Source organism: Lethenteron reissneri, chromosome 52 (genome assembly GCF_015708825.2).
Source record: "Lethenteron reissneri isolate LAM-NWPU_2019-01 chromosome 52, ASM1570882v1, whole genome shotgun sequence".
In the NCBI taxonomy this organism is placed as follows: Eukaryota; Metazoa; Chordata; class Hyperoartia; order Petromyzontiformes; family Petromyzontidae; genus Lethenteron; species Lethenteron reissneri.
Window position 1 is genome coordinate 948,090 of NC_083830.1, and position 21,591 is coordinate 969,680.

The following is a 21,591-nucleotide window of genomic DNA, read 5'->3' on the forward strand; positions in this document are numbered from 1 at the left end:
GGTTAGTACAATATAGCTTCCCGTGGAAAGTATGTTTAGGCAGACAGCTGAGGGCTCGGGATACGTAGACAGCCCACATTGATTAAGCTGCATTTAGCCTCTGGGTCACCTGATAACTGAGGGGGTGAGCAGATGACAAAGTGCGTTGGGGCAGCTTCTTAACATAAATAAAACCAATACAACTCGGATTTAAGGGTGTGCCTCGTAGCAAGAGGAAATTTGCATGTCCTCCCCATTCTGTATGGGTTTCCTCTGGGTTTTAGGTTTTCATAACACAACAAAAAAACCATGCAATATAACTGGTATTGGCCAAAAATCCAAAAGCTGAAAAATACTGGCAAATTACTCAATTGAGATTACACACAGCTTCAACATCGCCTCCAACAGCAAAAACTTAGCAGGACCCTCCTGAAAAAAAGTCTTGAAACTCAGTCAGGTTTTCCTGGGAAAACAAGTATACAGTAATCATAATAGGTTGCGTGACCAAAATTTGCATCGCTGTAATTCGAGTGGTATGGACCATGTAATTTTCAAACAGAATAAAAATGGAGTGTCATTGCAACGCAGATTTAAAGTAAATAAAATAAAAACCCACTACTCTCAGATAAACATTTAAAAATTAGACAGATTATCCTAAATTCGACATTGCAAAAAGTAAACTTCTCAACCAACGTGTAAATAAATAAATTGCACTCTTATAAATGTTCCTAATGCATACGTACACCAGATCCCAAGACCTGGACATGCCAGTTTACTCAATTATGAGGCTCACAGGGAAGAATCTCGTGATTTTAGATGTTTATGATCTTCCAAAATCTTACATCTATGCTTCTCACTTGTACATCTAAGTTACATTTATCACCCATTCCACCAAATTCATGTTTCAGTTCGCTGTCACTCTTTGGAAATCATAACTGCCAATCTTTGATGGGGATGGATTGTTGATGCATGTATGTTGAACTTCTATCGCGCCGTACCCAGCCAAACGTCATGGGAGGTGCGGGGGAAGGATTTATGTCTGATGATGGAATGATAACAAAAGAGTTATTATGGTTTATTATGTTTGATCGTGATGCTGATGGAACGATGGCTTATAATGGAATGATGGATTAATTAAGGTTTGATAGTGATATACGAGGATGGATTAATGATGCTGCCAACGCTTGCGTCTCCACAGGCCCTGGTGAGGGTTTGTCGGTGAGAAGCGTAGTGGAGAAAGGGGTGAGGAGTGGGGTGAGTGTGTGTGAGTGGGGTGAGTGTGTGTGTGTGAGTGGGGTGTGTGTGTGTGTGTGGGGTGAGTGTGTGTGAGGAGTGGGGTGAGTGTGTGTGTGTGAGTGGGGTGTGTGTGTGTGTGTGGGGTGAGTGTACGTGTGTGTGTGTGAGGAGTGGGGTGTGTGTGAGGAGTGGGGTAAGTGTCTGTGTGTGAGGAGTGTGTGTGTGAGGAGTGGGGTGTGTGTGTGTGTGAGGAGTGGGGTGAGTGTCTGTTTGTGTGTGAGGAGCGGGGTGTGTGTGTGAGGAGCGGGGTGTGTGTGTGTGTGGTGAGTGTGTGAGGAGCGGACCGGGCTCCAGCAGATGAGCTCGTTAGTATCGGGGTCCTCCACCAGTGTCCACAGCTTGCTCAGGAAGGCCGGAACGCCGCCGCCGCCGCTGCCGCTGCTGCCGGGGCCCCCCCCGTCCATGGCTGGCGACCCGGGCCGGGCCCGGCAGCTGCTGCTGCCACTCTGCGGCCTCTGCGCGTCTGCGTCTTGAGTGCACCGCCTCCCTCCCTACCTACTTGGGTGTAGAGTGGTTCGTGTGTGGTTATGTTTAGTGTAATGGTTAATGTGGAATATATTTAATGTAATCTGTACAATATGTAAATGTAACTTCTTTCGCACCGTACGTAGCCAACCGTGCTAATCAAGGGATTGAATCCGTGTATACTGTATTTGGTAGGTGCCTGTTTTTAATCTGTATCGGTGTTTTGTGTGTAGTGTCGTGTGTAGTGTAGTGTGTGTAGTGTAGTGTTAAGTGTGTAGTGTATAGTGTAGTGTACTGTGTTTAGTGTGTATAATGTGTAGTGTATAGTGTAGTGTAATGTATTTAGTGTGTAGTGTGTGTAATGTGTAATGTAGTGTGTAGTGTAATGTTTAGTGTTTTAGTCGGTTTGTGTGCAAGGCGAGGCTCGCGCGCCAAGGCCTTGCCGCCTGGGAGCGAGGAGGCAGGCGCGGCGCGCGTGTTGAGTTTCTAATGTGATTAACGCGTGTTTAGTGTATGTGGTGTGTGTTTAACGCGTGTTTGGTGTGTGGTGTGTATGTTTAACGCGTGTTTGGTGTATGGTGTGTATGTTTAACGCGTGTTTAGTATGTCGTGTTGAGGCGTGCCTGTGAGAAAGCACACTGGGCCTCGCGCCTGTAGTAATAGTGTGAGATGTGCACGCGCGTTACACACGTGTGTGTCGCGCTGTGTATTATGTATGTTGCGTGTATTATGTATGTTGCGTGTGTGTGTGGTTGTTGTTGTGTGTGTCGCTGGCTGAGAGAGTTGATCCTCGCCGTGGCTGGGCCGAGGGGTGGTCGTGAGAGCGCCTCACCCCACTCGCAGTGCGTCACGAACAACCGCGTCCGGGTCACTCGCTCACCACCCACACCCACCCACACTCACCACACCACACTAACCACACTCACTCACACTCACCACACCTCATCCCTACTCGCAATCCCCGCGCGTGTGTGCGCCAGGAATAAAGGATTCATACAATAATTACATTGTGTATAACGCTGCACCTTGGCCTATGACCCCTGCACGGGAAGTGACGGGTCCCGGGGTCAGGGGTCAAGTGGTTCTGTGTGGCCGCGTGTTTGCTGGGCCGATGCCAGGATCGTGGCCAGGACCGATGTCAGAATCGGGGCCCTGCTCTTCGTGGCGTGTTCCACGTTCAGCAGCAGCAGTCTCCAGCGCCTTCTCAGAGTGGGCAGCAATTGCCAGATGATGATCAGCAGAACAATCCCCACCTCTTTGGTGACTACCAGTCGGTAACACTGGTGGCCGTCCGCAGTGCCATGGGGGGGAGGCTGTTCCTGATAATCTTTCAACCTCATGGCACTGGCAGCCGTGGGCCACAGTGGCCAAGGAGGGCTCTGGACGTGTCCGAGGGGCTGGTAACTCCTCCACACTCAATGCAGTTAGGACAACCACGCAGACAAGCTTGGGGGGGGGGGGGGTATACAGGCGGATGGACGTCTCCTTGCCAAACCCCATTCGGCGTTTCCATCCGTACGGTACCACAAGAGACCTGACAAGACATATTAAAGGCAAATGTAAACAAGTTGGAGAAGCAAAACAATCAAGCAGCAGAATTCTAGATTTGAAGCTTTCGTGACTGCAAGGATTCATATTCTTAGGTTTTTTCGCTAAAGTCTTTACCGAAAAACCCAAAGAATAAGCAGCAGAATACCAATGCAGCAGCAAAACTCCCTGCACCCCGCTCCACACCACACTGCTGACGGTCATGACCCAAAGTGGTTGATGACATTTCCAATGATTGCTGAGTCTATAACCATCCTCTCGGTTGAAATTGTCTCTGTGTCTGTATATATGGATGGCTTCATGAACGAATCTTTGTTGACAGCCAGTAGGCCTGCAAAGTACCATCGTCTTAGAGAAATCAATTTCGTGTGAGCCAGCCGCATTAAAATAATCAGCCACGGCAGAAGTATTGGTTCTACCATGTTTCAAATCTGCCTTATGTTCACGGACATGGTCCGAGACATGTCGCTTAGTTTCCCCAATGTAACTGCTGCCGCAGATACAGCTTAATTTGTAGACACGGGGATATTGCATGTCAGGAATCTTGTCCTTCACAGATGGGATCAGATCACAAATGTTATGCATTGTGTTAAATCGGACCTGGATCTTGTGTTTGTTCAAGATTTTGGAAATCTTTTTGGTTATCCCAGCTATGTATGGCAGGGTGATGGTTTTGATTGGATCCTCAGATGGCTCCTTCCTCACGGTTGGGGTGATGGCTTTGCGGATTGTGTAGTCAGAATATCTGTTCGACTTGAGAGCTTGGTGTACGTGTTTGAGTTCACTGGTTAGGTATTCATGGTCGGAGATACATTGAGCTCTATGGTGTAGCGTTTTGATGAGGGAAGTCTGGGATGGATGGTGGTGGGAATCAGGTTTTAGGTAGGCGTCAGTATGGGTTACTTTCCTGTAGACAGAGTGGCTCATTGAGTCATCTAGTCTCTTTTTTTATTTGGACATCCAAGAAGGGTAGCATGCCATCCTTTTCTTCCTCCATGGTGAAGGTGAATTTAATGGCTGGGTGTATGGAATTTATGTGGTTTGGGAATTGGTTTAGAGCCGGTCGGCCATGTGGCCAGATGGCAAACGTGTCATCTACGTACCTCTTCCACAGGGACGGGCGTAGAGTGAATGCCTGGATGGCTTCCGTCTCAAATTACCCATGAAAATATTGGCTACAACCGGAAATAAGGGAGAACCCATTGGGGTGCCTTCAGTTCGTAGAATGTTCCATTCCAAGGAAAGTATGTATTGGTGAGGCAGTGTCTCACCAGGGCCGGTACATCAGCATTCAATCCTTGTTGGACCAGGTCTTCAATGATTACAATGGTATCGGGCACAGGAACTTTGGTGAACAAAAAAACTACATCGAGACTGACGAGTAAATCACCTGGGGACAGTGAGATGTCTTTCATTGACGAAACCGGGTGAGCTGAGTTCAGAACAGAAGAGGTGGTCTTACCAGTGAATGGCTGCAAGGTCTCCGACAGATATCGGGCAGCTTGTAGGTGGGTGAGCCAATGGTGGAGACGATGGGATGAAGGGGTGTACCTTCATTATGGATTTTCTTTGTAAGCCATATAGTCTGGGTCGTCTAGCAACAGAAGGTTTTAAGGAAACCTATTTGGTCTGTTCAATTAATGAAGCCGAATCAGTGATGATACTGTTCGTTTTTGTAATGAGGAAGTTGGTGGGATCTCTTTAAATGTTTGTGTAGCTACCATCATTAAGTAGGTCCTGAATTTTGTTGTACACGTTTTTGTCCATGATGACCATGGCATTGCCCTTGTCGGCTGAGAGGATGACGATATCTTCCCTCTTTTTTAATTGAAATAATTAAAAGCGCTCCTCCTTACTGATGTTGCTGTGATCTTAGCGCTTTTGAGGGTTGCAGCGATTTCAGATCTTGTCACGTCTGTAGTAATGTGTCTTCTTTATGGATTTTTGGTGAGCCATATAATCTGGGTGGTCTGGCAGCAGAAGGTTTTAAGGAAAACCGTTTGGTCTGTTCAATTAACGAAGCTGATTCAGTGATTATATTGTTCGTTTTTGTAACAAGGTTGTTGGTGGGATCTCTTTTCATGCTTGCTGCTGCATTGGCATTCTGCTGCATTGGCATTGTTGCTGCATTGGCACTCGTGCACCGCCCATACTTTCCTTTAGAGGCTGACTCCGTTGCCTGATGACGACCGCTTGTGTTGCGATCGAAACGTCGTGATATTTTTATTTACTTTCTTTTTTATTATTTTATTGTTAGTTTTTTCTATCTACGTGATTTTACAGAAAGAACCAAAAAATACTAAATTGGGTTTAGGTGTAGCAACATCGCCCCCTACTGCAAACACTTGGCAGGACCCTACAAAAACCTTCAGACTCAGGCTTTCCTGGCTAAACAAGTGTAATAATACATTGTGTTAATATTCTTCTGTTATTTCGGTAAAGTAACGTAGATAGAAGAAATAATCATAATAAAGTGAATGAAAACAATGAAATAAAAATAGACCTAAAGAATACAAATAATGGAAAAAAAACTAATGTAGACTGTAGCCTGGTTCTTAATCGGAGTGAGTGTACTGGCAATCGATAATGTAGACTGTAGCAATGGTTATTAACCTGAGTGAGCGTACTGGTAGTCTATAATGTTGACTTATTATTGGTACCAAAAAGTTATTGTCAATGCGCTCACCAGTTTAAAACCAGGCGACAGTCGACATTTTCGATTGCCATGACACTCACTCCGATTAAGAACCAGGCTACATACATGCTACATTCGTGTTTTTTTTCTTTATTTTTGTTCGCTTTATTTTTAGTTATTTTTCTATCTACGTGACTTTACCGAAAGAACCAAAGAATATGAATTCTTGCAATCACGAAAGTTTAAAGTAATTTTAACGTCATCACGCGTGCGCGTGCCATCGCTGCGGCGGCCATTTTGCGTAGGGACAGTGCACGTGGTACAGTGGAGTCGTCTGATGACGTCGTTTCCGCTACACTGCAGAGCGAGACCCACGTGTGCGCAGCATGGCGGCCTCCTCCTCCTCCTGCTCGGCGGCGGCGGCGCGGGCGAGTGGCGGCGACAGCAGCAACAGCAGCAGCAAGCGGCGCGCGGAGGACGAGGAGCCGGACGCCGCGCAGGCGAGTGGGGGGCCTGGAGTGAGTGGGGGGCCTGGAGTGAGTGGGGGGCCTGGGGCGAGTGCGAGGCTCGGGGCGAGTGCGAGGCTTCCTGTGAGTGCGGGGTCAGGAGCGAGTGAGGGGCCATGGGCGATTGGGGGGCCAGATGCGATTGGGGGACATTGGGGCAAGTGCATGGCTAGGGGCGAGTGACCACGCATCTCTTGGCCACGTTGACCCCGTCATGTCTCGAGGGTGAAAGCAGCTCATATTGCTGATCCAAAGCAACTGAACACGTGTTTAATCGCACGGCGTGGCCTTCAAAAATAAAATATAAAATTGACGACGTTTCGGAGAGTGGCCCCTGAATAGCGCAAACCGAGGCCAGAGTCGACGTCAACATGGTGGGGAGACTGCACTTACCACCATGCTTCCTTACCCGTTTTTAAACAGGCGTATGGAGAGTTACTGTATAGTTACTGCATAGTAACTCTTGGGTAACAGACACACCCTTTAATAACCCTTAAATAATCTAAATGTGTTTTAACCATGGTTCTATAAAAAGTTACGTTGTAGATGTTACTTGCGCATTGCATTATGGGAATGATTGTGAGCACAAGGCACAGTCTGCCCAATCACTAGCATCGTGATAGCAATGTTACCGCCTGACGCTCCTGAGGCAATGAAACAATATGAAACTAAGTCGGGATTCGGTTTGTCTAGCGCTCAATAGTGAAACTGTCTTCATAGAAGGTGAGGCGTTCATTCACTGCTGCTAGCTGAACCGAGTTCAGTTTCAATGCGAGGCAGCTGCCGTCTCCTCGTCCTGGTCTCACTTCCCCCACCAGAGATCAAGACGAGTCCACAAGCCACTGGCTTGGACGTGATCTATTTTCATCGCGGGCTAACAGAAGATGTTGGGCAAACCTGGCATTTAGGCGTTAGCAGTTTCTCCAATGTAGTGGCGGTCACAACGTTTGCACGCTGTGCAATAAACCAATCCATGGGGGTGCATGAAAACCGAAGATGCGGGTTTTTCCCGCATATCGGTTAATGTGATGATGCACGCGTTTGCCTCTTCTCCGATACTGTTATTGCTGGCGTTTGGCATCGAGCCGTGTATTCGCAGGTCCCTGAGGTTTGTGATTTTGTAGAATGCACAGAGAGCTGGGTTTATTAAAAATATGGGCAGATATGAAAATTGTTGATGGTGATATTTTCGACAGCCGGGTTTGATGTGTGATTTGTGAGGTTAACCAGCACCCTTCCATTTGACCGGTTGCTCGACAGCTGCAGGTCCTTCCAAGATGCGCGTGAGTAGGCCCTGCTCACTCCGTCTTCAGGGTATTTGCGCGAAGTGGAGATACTTTTCATTTCATTGGCTTTGCCATTGAAATCCGCATCGTTGCTGCACAAGCAACAGATGCGGAGAAAATTAAAATGGAATTGTCCACATGCTTCCCTGTGGGCATAGAAACATGGCAGTATCTCAAGGTTTGTGGGTGTGCACACAGGCCCCTGTTGCAGTGGAAGACGATCGGCGGGAGGACGAGAGTGAAGAAGGCGATGAAGATGCGAGTGACAGCGAAGAGAGCGTCTACTCGGGTATGTTATGGTGAACGTAGTAGTCTGAATTTATAAAGTCAAGATCCGGAGGTCATCATGACCAGTGCTGATGATGGCACCACACCTTGGCAGCTTCTGCGAGCTCCTTAGCAGGGAGCTCCTCGAGAAGGAATCTTGGCCTACTCTTCCATGCTGACCATAAAAGTCTTAGAAGATGTGGGAGTATCCACGTTTTACCCCCAACAAACAACTGGCCAATCGATTTGTACCCGTTTCGACTGTTGGGTGGATAGAGCCAGTGAGGGGAATTTAATTAAAAGTCTTTTATATTATTATTTGGGTCTTTCGGTAAAGCCACGTAGATTGAAAAAGTAATAAAATAATTGTATTGTTTTTATTATTAGAAAAAATAAAATACTTTTATTTATTTTTTCGATCTACATGGCTTTACCGAAAAACCCAAAGAATATGAATTCCTGCAGTCACGAAAGCTTTAAGTCAAGATAAAAGTCTATTGTTTCAACTGCCACGCCGCCTGAACATGAAACCATTGATCTTTGCATTTCAACTCCTATGCGCTAACCGCTACACCACAGTAACTTGCTTAGTTTGTCAATTGAAAATGTCACAATGTTACGTTTATTTCTATTGATGTGTGCATGTGTGCAGCAAACTGTTAACCATTTTATTTTCACTTGTTAAAATGTAAGGCTTTGTGTATGAGTGCCGTAGTGATTGCTTGCATGTCATCATAGGTATCATGATGCTTTCTTCGCTACTATGTTTGTACTGTTGAGCTGCATCATTTGTAATGCGTCACTCTCTGTGTCAATCACTCCATGCAGGCCTGGAGGACTCTGGCTCCAGTGACACGGAGGACAGCGATAGAGATGATGACGGTGATGAGAGTGATGATGGAGATGGTGACGTGACAGCTGAGGGGAAGTCCTCAGCGCATGAGGGAACTCACTCCGATCCAGCTGATGTGAGTCACACACATTTTACCAGAGCTCACACGTTTTCTATTGGCTCATTACTGCCGTCTGCTTCACAGGGGACATTAAAGATCCCCTCGCACCATTTGTGAAGAGTAGGCCACTGTGTGCCTGCTTCATGGTCCAAATTACCCGCCATTTACTCAATTAGGATTTCACTTAGCAACATCGCCCCACTTGCAGACGAATGCGCAAATTAGTGGTCAAACCAAAAAATCTATTTGTATTGGTATTATTGACTGCGAGAACCTCCTCCTGCCTGTTGCAGCTTTCGTAGCCAAGAAATTACGGACCCCACAATTGTCCCAAATACAATTCTCCATTTACAGGGCGCAGAATGGCCTGTGCACTCTGCCTCCATCGGGGGGCAGTGTAGTGTCTGTTGGGTGAGGACCCGCTGCCCTTCCTTGCCAGTATCCTCACCGCTTTAGTTTTCATCCTGTGACAGGGTGACGGTGGCATGGCGGCGGTGGCGCGGTGGTTGCACTTACGCCTCGCAGCAAGAAGCTGCTCGGTTTGAGTCCCGACTCGGATGCTGTTCTGTGCGGAGTTTGTACGTTCTCCCTTGGTTGTGCATGGGTTTCTTCCCATTTCTCCGGTTTCCTCACAGAACAGAAAAAAACATTCCCTCTAACTGGTGTTGGTCAAAATAATTCATTGCTGAAAAATAACCTGCAGAGTACTTTATTGAGATTACACATGGCAGCAACAACCACCACTCGTGCGAAATTGGTAAAGATCCTCCTGAGAAATAGTCTTGAGACTCGGTGAGGTTTTCCTGGGTAAACGGGCCGACTAGTCGTAGTAATAAATAGATGTTTGAGCATGTGGAAACTTTGACTTCATCGCAATTCTTCCCATCTCTAAATTCATGTGACATTGTTTCACAATGCCCATGTTCTTTCTGTTTTACAATAAAAACAAGAATGCTTTAGCAATAATGATGATGCTCGGTATTTACCCAAGAAAGCCTCACTGAAACTCGAGGATTTCTTGTGCCGAGGGCGCTGCGTTGGGACTTTCACCGAGTGGAGTGCCGCGTGCGAGGGCTTGCACGCGGCACAGCCATCTGGCCACGCCATGCAGCTCCGCGCCTACGGCTCCTGGGAGCGAGCCTTGGCCGTGGACACCCAGTCGAGTGCCGACCCGGCTGAGGGAGACTGCATAGCCTGCGAGCTGTGATGAGGCAGATGCGTGAAGCGGTGACTCGGGGTCAGGTTAGGGTCCTTTATGAACCTCGTATGGAGGACAGTGGGAAGTATTCAAGGAAGTCACTGGGGGGAGCGGTGGCACTGGTTCGTGCACTGCCCAGTGAACCCGTCGACATGAGTTTATTCCTGACCACTTAAAACATCAGTGGTAAGTTATATCTGAAACAGTCCTGATCCACCCCCTCTCAACTTTCGTCAGCCTGAACTGACCAGCGTGGGGAGGTATAGTCAAACCAACTTGACCGACACGGTGTGGGGGGGCCGTCATCCAACAGTGTGTTGATTAAAGGCTGTAAGTCATTATTATTAATATAGGTAAGCCTTTCCGTTGAAAACTTGAGCCGGTTTCGGAGTTTTCGTTTTGTTCAGGTTGGCAGGGAAAATGGGATTTTTGTGCATGGGGCGGAAAGGAATTTGGGCTCCTTGGCAAGTGCTCTGGTAATGAGCTTAGCAGAGGTTCAGGAACGAGAAATGAACAGCATGCTCTCAAGTTCCCTACTCCTTTCTCACTGTTGCTCTTGGATCAGATGGGTTTTTATCTTGCGCAGGATGGTTATCGCCATATAATATGTATACGGTGGTGCGTCTCGCAGCACCATTGCCTTTCTACTGCTGCTGCGTAAATGATGACCCCCTCTCCCGTATAATTTTCTGCAAGTGCTGATGGTAAACCCAGATCGTGGTCCCATAAAATTGCTTTTTCAATCCACGCAACTGTGACGCATGTTATAATTGATTTATAAGAAACCACTTCTGCCCAAAGCTGTAATTTATAGAACCTCATAAAAGCAGTTCAAATTTTCCACGCTCCAGAAGTCTATAAACAACGTGTAGTTCAGCATGTAGGTGGTTCTTTAGTGACACTAATTCTAACCATATTCTTAATGGACTGGAACTACAAACTGTTTCACCCAGGGCCTTCGAGTCACGAGAAGTCAAGAAATGTCACTTTTGACATTTGATTTCACACCAGAGCTAAAATAGTGGCTGACCCAGGAGGTCAAATCCTAACATCCAGCACATGAGCTTGAAACTTTGTTCTTCCCTTCCTTGGTTGCTGTCCCAAAAGAAACTTTACTTGGCAAGTCCGGCATGTCAGCAATTTAACTAAATTATTGCATGCGGTTGTTGATTGTGTCCAGCAGAGGTCACTTGAGAGTTCAGATCAGTATTTTTCCCATTATTTTTTTCGTATTTTGACTTAACTTTCGTGACTGCAGGAATTCATATTCTTGGTTCTTTCGGTAAAGTCACGTAGATAGAAAATTAAAAAAATAAAACATTTACATTGAAAATAAAGCTTTTATTTAAATTTTTTTTTTCATTGTTTTTTTATTTTCTATCTACGTGACTTTACCGAAATAAACAAATATATATTTTTATATATATTATCTGCTTAGAGGCGCACCCATTGAAAAACTATTATATTTAAAGATAGCCTTGGGAAATTTCCATTGCATAATAATCCAAATTTTTGACGCGTGGTTTTTATGATTATTTCTGTTTAATTAAATCGTGGATCATTGTCACATCTCTAACCATGGCTAGCCTATGGATAGACTTCACCCTTGCTGTGTAGTAAATAGGAATTTCCACCACTGACACCAAAAACCAAGCGAGAAGTCAGTTTGAGCTTTCACATTTTGTGCAGTGGTAACGCTCATGCCTCACAGCAACAAGCTCCTGAGTTCTACTCCTGACATGGCCGCTTTCCTGCATAGATTTTTTCTAGGTTTTCCAGTTTCCTCCCATAGCTAAAACACCATGCAATGTAACTGGAGTTGTCCAAACTTCCCAATGCTAAAAAATTTACTACAAATTACTCAATTTGGATTTTACACACACAGCGATATTGCCTCCTTACTGCTTAAACCTGGCAGGACTCTCCTACTAAAGAGTCTTAAGGCTCAGCAAGGCTCTCCTGGGTAAATAAGCGCAGTTGTCGTAATAATAATGAGATCCATGAAGCAAGCTTCGTGCGATTGCGTGCATCTCATGCCATCGTCCTCCCTCGTTGGCTCAAGCATGAAATGAGAGCCAGGTGATGCTGCGTGTGCAGGGCCCCCCAGGCCTCCGCCCACGCTCGCTCCCCAAGTGCTCTGTGGACCAAGTGCTGTCTAGACACTCTCGTCCCCACGGGTCGGAGAGTGACCCTTTGAAGCAGGTGGGGGGTTTTTTGTGAAAGTTTTATTCCGGTGTAAAGTTCCGGCCGAGGTTGTAGCGCTCCTGGCTCGAGTGTGACCCGTAAGACCTGTGTGCAGCTGTCTGTACATTATTGTCGTCTCTCTCTGTGTACTGCACAGTCACAAATAAAACTAGAATGGGGGGGGGCGGTTAGTGGGAGTGAAGCGTTACAGATGGCTGGCGCTACGCCTCCGGTTTCTGCGATTGGCACAAATACAGACGTAAATATCTGGCGAGTTCAAGTGCTGTGTTGCACCTGATGATGACGACGATGCGCCTTGGCATAACACTCCTGAATCGTCATTGGCCGACGGGGGGTGGCAGCGCAGCGGTAACACCCGTGCCTCGCAGCAAGAGGGTCCTTGGTTCGATTCCCCACTCGGGCGCCTTTCTGAGTTTGTAAATTCTCATCCTGTTCTGCATGAGTTTCCTCCTGGTTCTCTGGTTTCCTTCCATCGCTAAAAAAACAAGAAATGTAACTGATATTGGCCAAACATCCAAATGGCAAAATGACCTGCAAATAACTCAATTGGTATTGCGCTCACAGCAGCAACATCGCCCTCTACTGGCAGACTATATCCATTTGTAAATCAGAGCATCGCCTTCATTTGTGATGAATATCAAATGTAAATTATTCCTTACAGAGCAGACTATATTTTAAACTTAATTCCCCATAGCCCGACTCCTCCCGGACCGCGTGAGCCGGGAGGGAGCACTCTGCTGAACGCAGGAAGGAGTTCGCCGAGGATTTTTTCTGGGCTCTCGCAGCGAAGGTCTCTTTTGGGTCGCCGTGGGTTGGTGTGGACGGGGAAGCTCCGGTCGGCTCTGCGCACGCTCTAAGCCGTGCCCGGCGTCGGCTCGCCGACCGCTCGTGCTCCCAGGCAATGCGCACGGCTGTGCATCGGCACGAAAATATAAAAAATATATAATGATGGCGTACGCTTCATCGAGGTAGTTATAATAATAAAATGCAGATGGTGTCATGGATTTCAGAAGCGTTGCATCACAAGCTACTGCTTAGAGGGCATGATGTGCAGCCTGGACTCGAAGGAGTTTTTTTTTTTAATAGCCGTGTTGTTTTAAAGCATTATAACGAAAATACCATGAAACCCAAATCACAAATTCCTGGAGTGGCTCCATAACTGGTTATGGCTGAGCGTCAGTGGTATTTTGTTTGTCCCTCATTGCCAGAGCAAACTCTTGCTGTCATTGAGTTGAGGTTTTTTTTCCTGTAATCACTCTGAATTTCTTTTGTTTATATGTCGGAGCTTTATACCTTGAAAATGTGTGTGCTTCAGACTTATTTAACCATAGAGGTTTCTCAGTGTCTCTGGACTAAGACGATAGCGCTGGGTATTGAGCCAGCTCTGCCGTGGCCCCAATTAATTCACCGTATCTGATGCATCACTTTAATTTGCTATTTATTCAGTCAATTCTGGCTGACATGGCAGAGGAAGCCTAAATCCGTTCATCAGCTGGGTGGCAGGGTAACAGTGGTAACGCTCGCACCTCACAGCTAGAAGGGCCTCGTTCTATTCCCAATTCCGGTGCCGTTCTGTGCCGAGTTGGTATGTTCTACGCCTCTTCTGCTTGTTTTTTTCCAGATTTTCCACTTTCCATAGCTAAAAAAATCATACAATGTGACCGGTATTAGCCAAACATCTCAATGCTGAAAAATTACATGTAAGACTTGGTTTCAGGAGGGTTCTATCACGTTTTTCCTTGTAGTGGGCAATGTTGCTATGTGATGCCCATTTTCATGATTTGCAGGTAATTTTTTTATGTTTTGGCCAATAGAATTTAAATTGTCTATACTGAAACCAGAAAACCCAGAGGAAACCCATGCAGCACAGGGGGAGAACATACATACTCTGCACAGCAAGTTGGGAACCCAGGCGCTTCTTGCTGTGAGGCACGAGCATTGTTGCCACTGTGCCACCACCACCATCCTGCGCTCGCGCCTCTGTGTTGTTGATGCCACTGTGCCACCACCACCGCCCTGCGCTCGCCTTTGTGTTGTTGTTGCCACTTTGCCACCACCACCGCCCTGCGATCGCGTCTGTGGTGTTGTTGTCACTGTGCCACCGCCGCCACCCTGCGCTTGCGTCTGTGTTGTTGTTGCCACTGTGCCACCACCACCACCCTGCGCTCGCCTTTGTGTTGTTGTTGCTACTTTGCCACCACCACCGCCCTGCGATCGCGTCTGCTGTGTTCTTGTCGTGAGGGGTGTTGGGGAGGAGGAGGCTGTTCCCAAGGGATTGGCAGCTTCGGCAATTCTTTCCTGTTTTTCGCCTGAAGCACAGATTTTATTTCATGACGACATCAGTTCACTCACTGCCAACTAAACGTTCCTCAGTTTGTCTGTGACAAGTCGAAGCCTGGGGTGCCGCACGAACTGTTTGGTTCAACAACTGCGTGCTACTTTTGCAGGCATTTAATACATCTTTCTCTCCCGTTCGTTGTTGTTTTCTTTTGAAACCGTTATATTGTTCTTAATTTTACCTCGCGTCTTTCTTTTCAAAGAGAGGTGTTAGGTATCTACGTGACTTTACCGAAAGACGCAAAGAATATGAATTCCTGCAGTCACGAAAGCTTTAAGTCAAGATTTAGGTGTGAGGTCGTGGTGTGCCCTTGCCATCATTGACAAACCAGACCATAACGATCTGTGAGCACCATGACAGCCGAGAGGACGTTGATTTTACATTACAGAGAGTTGTCCTTGAGGACTGTGGTGCATGATAATAGATGGAATGATAAAACAGGAGAGAAATTATAATTAAATTTCTACAGAAATAATCTATATATGTAAAAGGGAAATTTGTGAATGTGTGTCTGTTCAACATGTTTAGCATACTTCCTGACATGCAACAAACTTGAAATTTGCCATGTGGGTACTTTCCAGACTGTACACCATGCAAAAATGATAAAAATAGACTTTTGTATTTTTTGGGGGGGGGGGGGGGGCGCAATAATGCATATATTTTGCACGGCAAGTGAGCTGTGACGTCACATCTGTCATATGACCCGTATGCGGAAGCGTAACGCAGTGTGCCTGCTGACATCACGCACCCCCCCCCCCCAACCTTCCACGAGTAAAATGCCATACAAATGTGTTCCAGGTCTAAGGCGTTCTTCGTGCGGCATTGCTGCTTTAGTATTTCAGTCCTTTACTGCCGTACGCACCCTGAAAGTTGTGTGTGTGCTGCAAGCACTTGTATGTGTACCTATGGACCCGCGCGCAAGTGTGTGTGTGTGGGGGGAGCGGTAGTGTAGTGGTTAGCGCGCTGTCTGTGTGTCTGTGTGTGTGGGGGGAGCGGTAGTGTTGTGGTTAGCGCACTGCGATACGAACCCGGCGACCCAAGTTCGATTCCCGCTCACGGTCACCACCGGTGACGATTATTTCAACCGGTCCTGGGCCTCCCCGAGGTCGACTCAGCCTCAAACGAGTAACTGGTGTGGTGTGTGAACATCGCCACCGAGGAGACAAAGGCGGCCGGGCGTGGTGCTGACCACCCACCCCCTCGTGTGCTGTGCCGGCCTTCATAGGTGCTCGCTAACAGCACTTGCCCCCTACAGTCTCACAGGCTACACGGGGGATCTTTGTCTTTATCCTGTGTGTGTGGGGGTGGCAGCGACTGCGTAGCGATTCGCGCGCTGCGTTTCGAACCCAGCGACCCGAGTTCGATTCCCGCTCACAGCCACCACCGGTGACGATTATTTTAACTGGTCCTGGGCCTCCCCTAGGTCGACTGAGCCTCAAACGAGTAACTGGTGTGGTGTGTGAACATGCCACTGGGGAGACAAAGGCGGCCAGGCGTGGTGAATCCAAGTCCTGGGCGAAGCCGGGTAGTAAAGCTAGTAATAGTAATATACCATAGGAAAGAAATCTAAACGGAACTAAAAAAACTTTTTTATCAGGTAAGGCCCACTGAGCTTTATAGCTTTTTGTTTTTTAAAGCGACCTGGCCACAAATTATAGCCCAACGAAGTAGCTTATGTGGATCATTACGAGGTTGGGAGGAGGAGGGTGTTACAGATGTTGCACTTGAAGAAGTAACCACGACCCTTTGAACCTGACATGCAGGTTGTCGCTGGCACGATCATGATTCATAGTTGGTTCTCGGGTTGGGCCACGAAATGATTTGATAAAATTTGTGTCGTTAAGACTCCTCTACCACCCAACACAAAATCTATTGAAGACGCAGGGTCAGGTGACTCCGTGATTCTGGCTTCCTGGTTCTTATCCTGATGATGTTTCACAACAATTTAAAATGAAACATCGTGTATCTCTTCATTGACGACTTTGGTTGTCAAGATTGGTGTTCAAGTCACCGTTGAGATGAACCAACGCCAATTTCTGCGATGAACACTTGTACACGAGACAGTTTGTTTGTGTTGGGTGGTGGAGGGTTTTTCACGACACAGATTTTGACAGATCATTACGTGGGCGATCCCAAAAATCTCTTTGTGGAATAAAAACAAGGAGTTCCAGGACAAGATACAATCGTGGGCATCATCAAGGAATTGGGACCAGCTGCTGGCACAGAGTGAGATGAACTATTCACTAAATGTCTACATAACTGAATGCCTCTATCACGGAATGGTGTATCAGGTTTTCTTCTATTTAAAGAGAGCGAGACCTTATTTGAAGAATCACAGACCCTTTAGCTTGCTGTCAATTCCTGTAACGTATCCCTGAAAATCAGAGTGGCGAATCATGGACGGTTTAGAAGCCAATCAAGCACATGAGCAAGATGGATTTAGAGATGGGTTCATATTCTTTGTTGTAATGCGTGTTGACTCCCAAGACTGTTTCAGCACTCCTGCTAAGTGTTCGCTGAAGGGGGCGATGTTGCTATTCGTAATTCCAATTGATTAATTTGTGGGTAAATTTTCAGCATTGGGATATTGGCCAATATTGGTTTCATTTCATGTTTGTTTAGCTCTGGGAGGAAACCAGAGGACCCCAAGTTGTTAACCCATGCAGAACAGTGGGAGAACAAACTCCACACATCAAAGTTACCCAGGTCCTTCTGGCTGTGAGGCACAAGTGTTACCATTGCGCTGCCATCCTGCCTCGTGGGTGATGATGACGATTGGTGTCTGGTTTGGTTTCACTCCGATCATCCAAGCCCAGCATGGGAAACTTAATCTTGCTGTTGTCGTGTAAATGAGATGACGTTCATCCCCTGTCCTCCTTCCCTGTGTTCAGGAGCAGCAAGGAGATGGTTCTAGTAGTGCAGCATTGCCTTCTGCGACTCCGGTCGAAGCAGCCAATCAGAAGCCGGCGGTGGATGAATATGAACACGACACATCTGATGAGGAGGTGAGGTCCCCCCACTATCACTCCGCTCGTTTTTTTTTGTAAAATGTATCCTGCTTTGCAAGTTTAGCCTTCAATACCAACTCTGTGCTGCTTACCAAAAATGGCCACAAATATTCTGTTCTGTTAAGATGGTGGTCTGGACAAGGCTGACAGCTGATGTCCATGCAATGCCCTACTTTGTTAACTCAAGCCACTCATCTGTAGCTAAATCGAGATTATTCCTCGTCTTGCGCTGGCATATTCATTTGCATCTTTCTCCACACGCCACAAATGTCACAACTGGTGAAATGTCCTTTTTGGGCCAAATTGTCCTGGGAAGGGGCTTTGTGGGCCGAGGGGGCTTTGTGGGCTCCCCCACTGCGTCCGTAGTGCAGGGGAGAGCAACCAACGGCGAGCCGAGCCATCGCCTGACCAGGTGGGACCTGATCATCAGGTGAGCGTGGTACAAGCGTGTGTCAATATTTCTGTGCATTTAGAAACCATCCACTGTCGTTGTGCCCAGTTTTTGCGGGTGGTGATGCGGCCCAGCGACGGCACGTTCGCTGCTTGTTGCAGAAGTTCGAGGTTCGAATCGGGAAGACTGCTCTGGTCATTACTGTGGGTGCATTAACCGTACTATACATGCTGTCTAATGTGTAACGGACGCTAAAGATCTCCCTGACGGCATTCGCAAGAGTGGGCCACTGTGCCAGCGTCACCATACAAATGTTGCCAAATTCCAAAATGACACCGCAAATTACTCAATTGGGACTTTACACTCCGCAGCAATCATCTCCCCCTACTGCGAAAACACGGCTGGACCCTCCTGAAGATGAACCTTGAGCCTTGAGCACAATAATGATGGTCATCATAAGACACAAATTTCATGCACGGCACTGTTCGGCACTGTACGCTGTTGGTGCGGACAGTGACGTTTGGCGATTTGTGTTTGCTTGAGCACTCATCACAGGTAAATTTTTTTGGACTGTGGCTAATCTCGAAACATCACAGGTTCGTTTAGTTCCAGTTGTAGAAGTCTACAATGAACAAAAAAGAACAAGCATTGGTAATAATTTTATAGGGCTTGGATTGAGCCCCGGAAAGAGCAAAATATGTACCTCCGAGCCGGATATTAACGGGGCGAATGGAGCGAGAGGGATGGAGGAGGGGGGTGCAGCAGCGAGGGAGTTGGAGCTTGGCTCTCGGCCCTGCTACTGGAAATACAAAGCCTCGTAATGCAGGCCAGATGCGTCGACAAGGAAATCCTCTCCCCCCCCCCCCCCCCTGCCGTCGGATGTCTCTGCGGCGCGTCTATCTCAGGCCACTTAATTCACTGTTGATGCTGCAGCTGTGCACACGAGCGATGACGACGCACTGTGAGCACAGCGGCACGTGCTGAACGAACACCTCGCGCACACTGCGGAACTCGGGATCGGAGAGCGATGGCATTTCCTATAACCGCACCTCCGTCGGCTCTCACGGCCGATGTTTTGGTTGGTAATTGATTGTTGGGTCAGGCCACAGCACGGTCGTGACACCCGTTGAAGAAACCGTGTCAGGTGATGCAGTGATTCTGACCAGATTGTTCCTGTGGCTTCCTGGATCTCGCCCTGTTTGACTCGGTCAGCAGCTAACTGCCGAGTAATATCACCCACATTACCTTATCACAAACGTGTTTGCATTTTTCTCAGTTGCAACCCTCACCCACTCCAGGCTTATCTTTTATAATAAACAGTGAATTTGCTATTTATTACTGAATTTTGTTTTAAAAGATACTGGGAAAAATTGTGAAAATAAAAATGACAAAAAAATCAAGGGGCTGCAGTGCAACGTTAACTCTCACGCACCTCACAGCAAGAAGCCACGCACAGGAGCCACGGTGGGTTGGTGGAACTTGCAGGGATGCAAGACGGCGTCAGTTTGAAGCCCACTTGCTTTTGCCTGAACGCCCAGGCCTCCACTTTATTGATTCGATTGATGTCCTGATACGGTCGTGCGATATCAGCACTTGAGGAGAGACGGTTGGTTATGCTGCTCACGCTCGTACCCCCCCCCACCCCACCCCCTTCGCCCTATCGTCTGATCTGCCCTTCGTCCTTGCTCATTGCTAATGTCAGCCGGCTTCAAGTCCACGCATTCGTACAACTCGTGGCTTCCCGTCGTAGCCTTGTCGATCGGTCACGTTGTGAAGAGCAGGTGTGTGTGACCAGAGACTTTGAAGCACCGAGTCCATCAAAGGCGGTGTCACTCAAGTAGTAACACGACAGGATCCGTGGCAAGGCAGGATGATGGATGGGAGTGCGCGTCTGCACCACCCCACCCACCCTGCCCCCTTATGGGCATGAATCACGTCTGTTGCTTGGGTTCAATGCGTTGAAATTCCACAGCGCTGCACAGCGTTTCCACTGCCGCCACGTGGTAATGCGCTTAGTCCGCTCCGCGCCTGGGATGGGGCCGCCCGCGCGCGCCCGAGCAGAGGAAAGGAGGCTGCGAGTGACGCTTTTGAAAACGTCTCTGGTGGCTCGTGGGAGCGGCGCCGGTGCCCAGCTCGATGGTGAAACTGATTTAATTCCACGGAGATCTTGCGAGGAATCCTGTGTCACAGGGTGGCAGCTCAGTGCTAGCACCTGTGCCTCGCAGCAACGGGGACCTGGGTTCCAATCTCGTCTTGGGTGTCTTTCTGTGTGGAGTTTGTATGTTCTCCCCGTGTTCTGCATGGCTATCCTCTGAGTTCCCCGGCTTCCTCCCATAGGTAGTATTACGCTTGTTTACCCAGGAAAGCCTCACTGAGACGCACGACTCAGTGAGGCTTGCCAAGTTGTTGTAGATGGGCGATGTTGCTGCTATGTGTGTAATCCCAATTGAGTAATTAGCACGTGATCTCTCAGCATTGGGATGTCTTGGCCACTACCGGTTACATTGTATAGTGCTTTTTTTGCTGTTTTTAGCCATGATTTGATTCAAGAATCAATTCTTTGTCCCATTTTTACCATCTATTTTGTATCCATTTTAATCTGTCTTGTGCATAGTTTTACTTGCTCCTATGAGGCGAAATGTATCAATCTTTGTTAAACAATCAAATTAATACTCTTTGGTTCTTTCGGTAAAGTCACGTAGGTATAAAATAAAATAAATCACGACGTTTCGGGCACAACACAAGAGTCCGTCATCAGGTGGGAAAACATTAACATAACATCATGCTAATCCCTCACTTTAACATATCATCATGCTAATCCTCACATTAACATAGCATCATGCTAATCCCTCACATTAACATAGCATCATCATGCTAATCCCTCACATTAACATATCATCATGCTAATCCCTCACATTAATGTAGCCACTTCTGTGCACTCGTTTAGGAGGTCGCTCTTCTATCTTACAACTACATGCTAAGTTCTCACATTAACATCACCAGCCCCGGCCACTTCTTTATAACCCTTGAGCTACTCCCATTTCAAACCTTTTTTAAACAGTCTGCCTCAGTAGCAGGCCGTGCTTTCCCACCTGATGACGGACGCTTGTGTTGCGCCCGAAACGTCGTGATCTATTTAATTTTCTACCTTCGTGACTTTACAGAAAGAACCAAAGAGTATGGATTCCTGCAGTCACGAAATCAAATTAATGAGTGGCTCATGAGCATTAAGGCTCCCGTATTCTTCGTCATGGTGCAGGGCAGGCTTGGCTCTGACCCAAGTGAGCCGGCTCAAAGCCGTGCTCAACTTGAGCCAGCTCTAAGCATGGTCCCAACCACACTCAGAACTTCCATGGAGCTGAGCCGAGCCACGGCTAAGCCCCTCGTGCTTCTTTAGAAGCAACCCAGCGGCTCCAGCCTGAGCTGAACTGCGACTGAGAATCCGGCGCTCGGCATGATGGGGAGTGGCGAATCAGTCCCCGCCAGAGACGCCGGGCCGCGTGTATCGGTCTCCAG

General features: G+C 47.5%; 2 protein-coding genes across 4 annotated transcripts in view; one reads left to right on the forward strand and one right to left on the reverse strand.

Annotated features, from left to right (window-relative positions):
* HSF1 (heat shock transcription factor 1) overlaps nt 1-2,604 on the reverse strand; it is a 59,835-nt gene extending 57,231 nt beyond the window's left edge. For 2 of the 3 annotated variants that reach the window (XM_061573438.1, XM_061573440.1), the window contains exon 1: nt 1,560-2,604. In XM_061573438.1, the coding sequence (XP_061429422.1) occupies nt 1,560-1,679 (120 nt within the window). In that variant the 5' untranslated portion in view covers nt 1,680-2,604. The remainder of the gene's footprint in view (nt 1-1,559) is intronic. The other variant, XM_061573439.1, reaches the window with a different exon arrangement.
* A 3,663-nt stretch (nt 2,605-6,267) lies between these two features.
* The window catches only part of BOP1 (BOP1 ribosomal biogenesis factor), a 56,413-nt gene continuing 41,089 nt past the window's right edge, over nt 6,268-21,591 (forward strand). The window contains 4 exon segments of the mRNA XM_061573323.1: nt 6,268-6,423; nt 7,914-8,004; nt 8,811-8,950; nt 17,568-17,681. Coding sequence (XP_061429307.1) covers nt 6,310-6,423; nt 7,914-8,004; nt 8,811-8,950; nt 17,568-17,681 — 459 coding nt within the window. The 5' untranslated portion in view covers nt 6,268-6,309.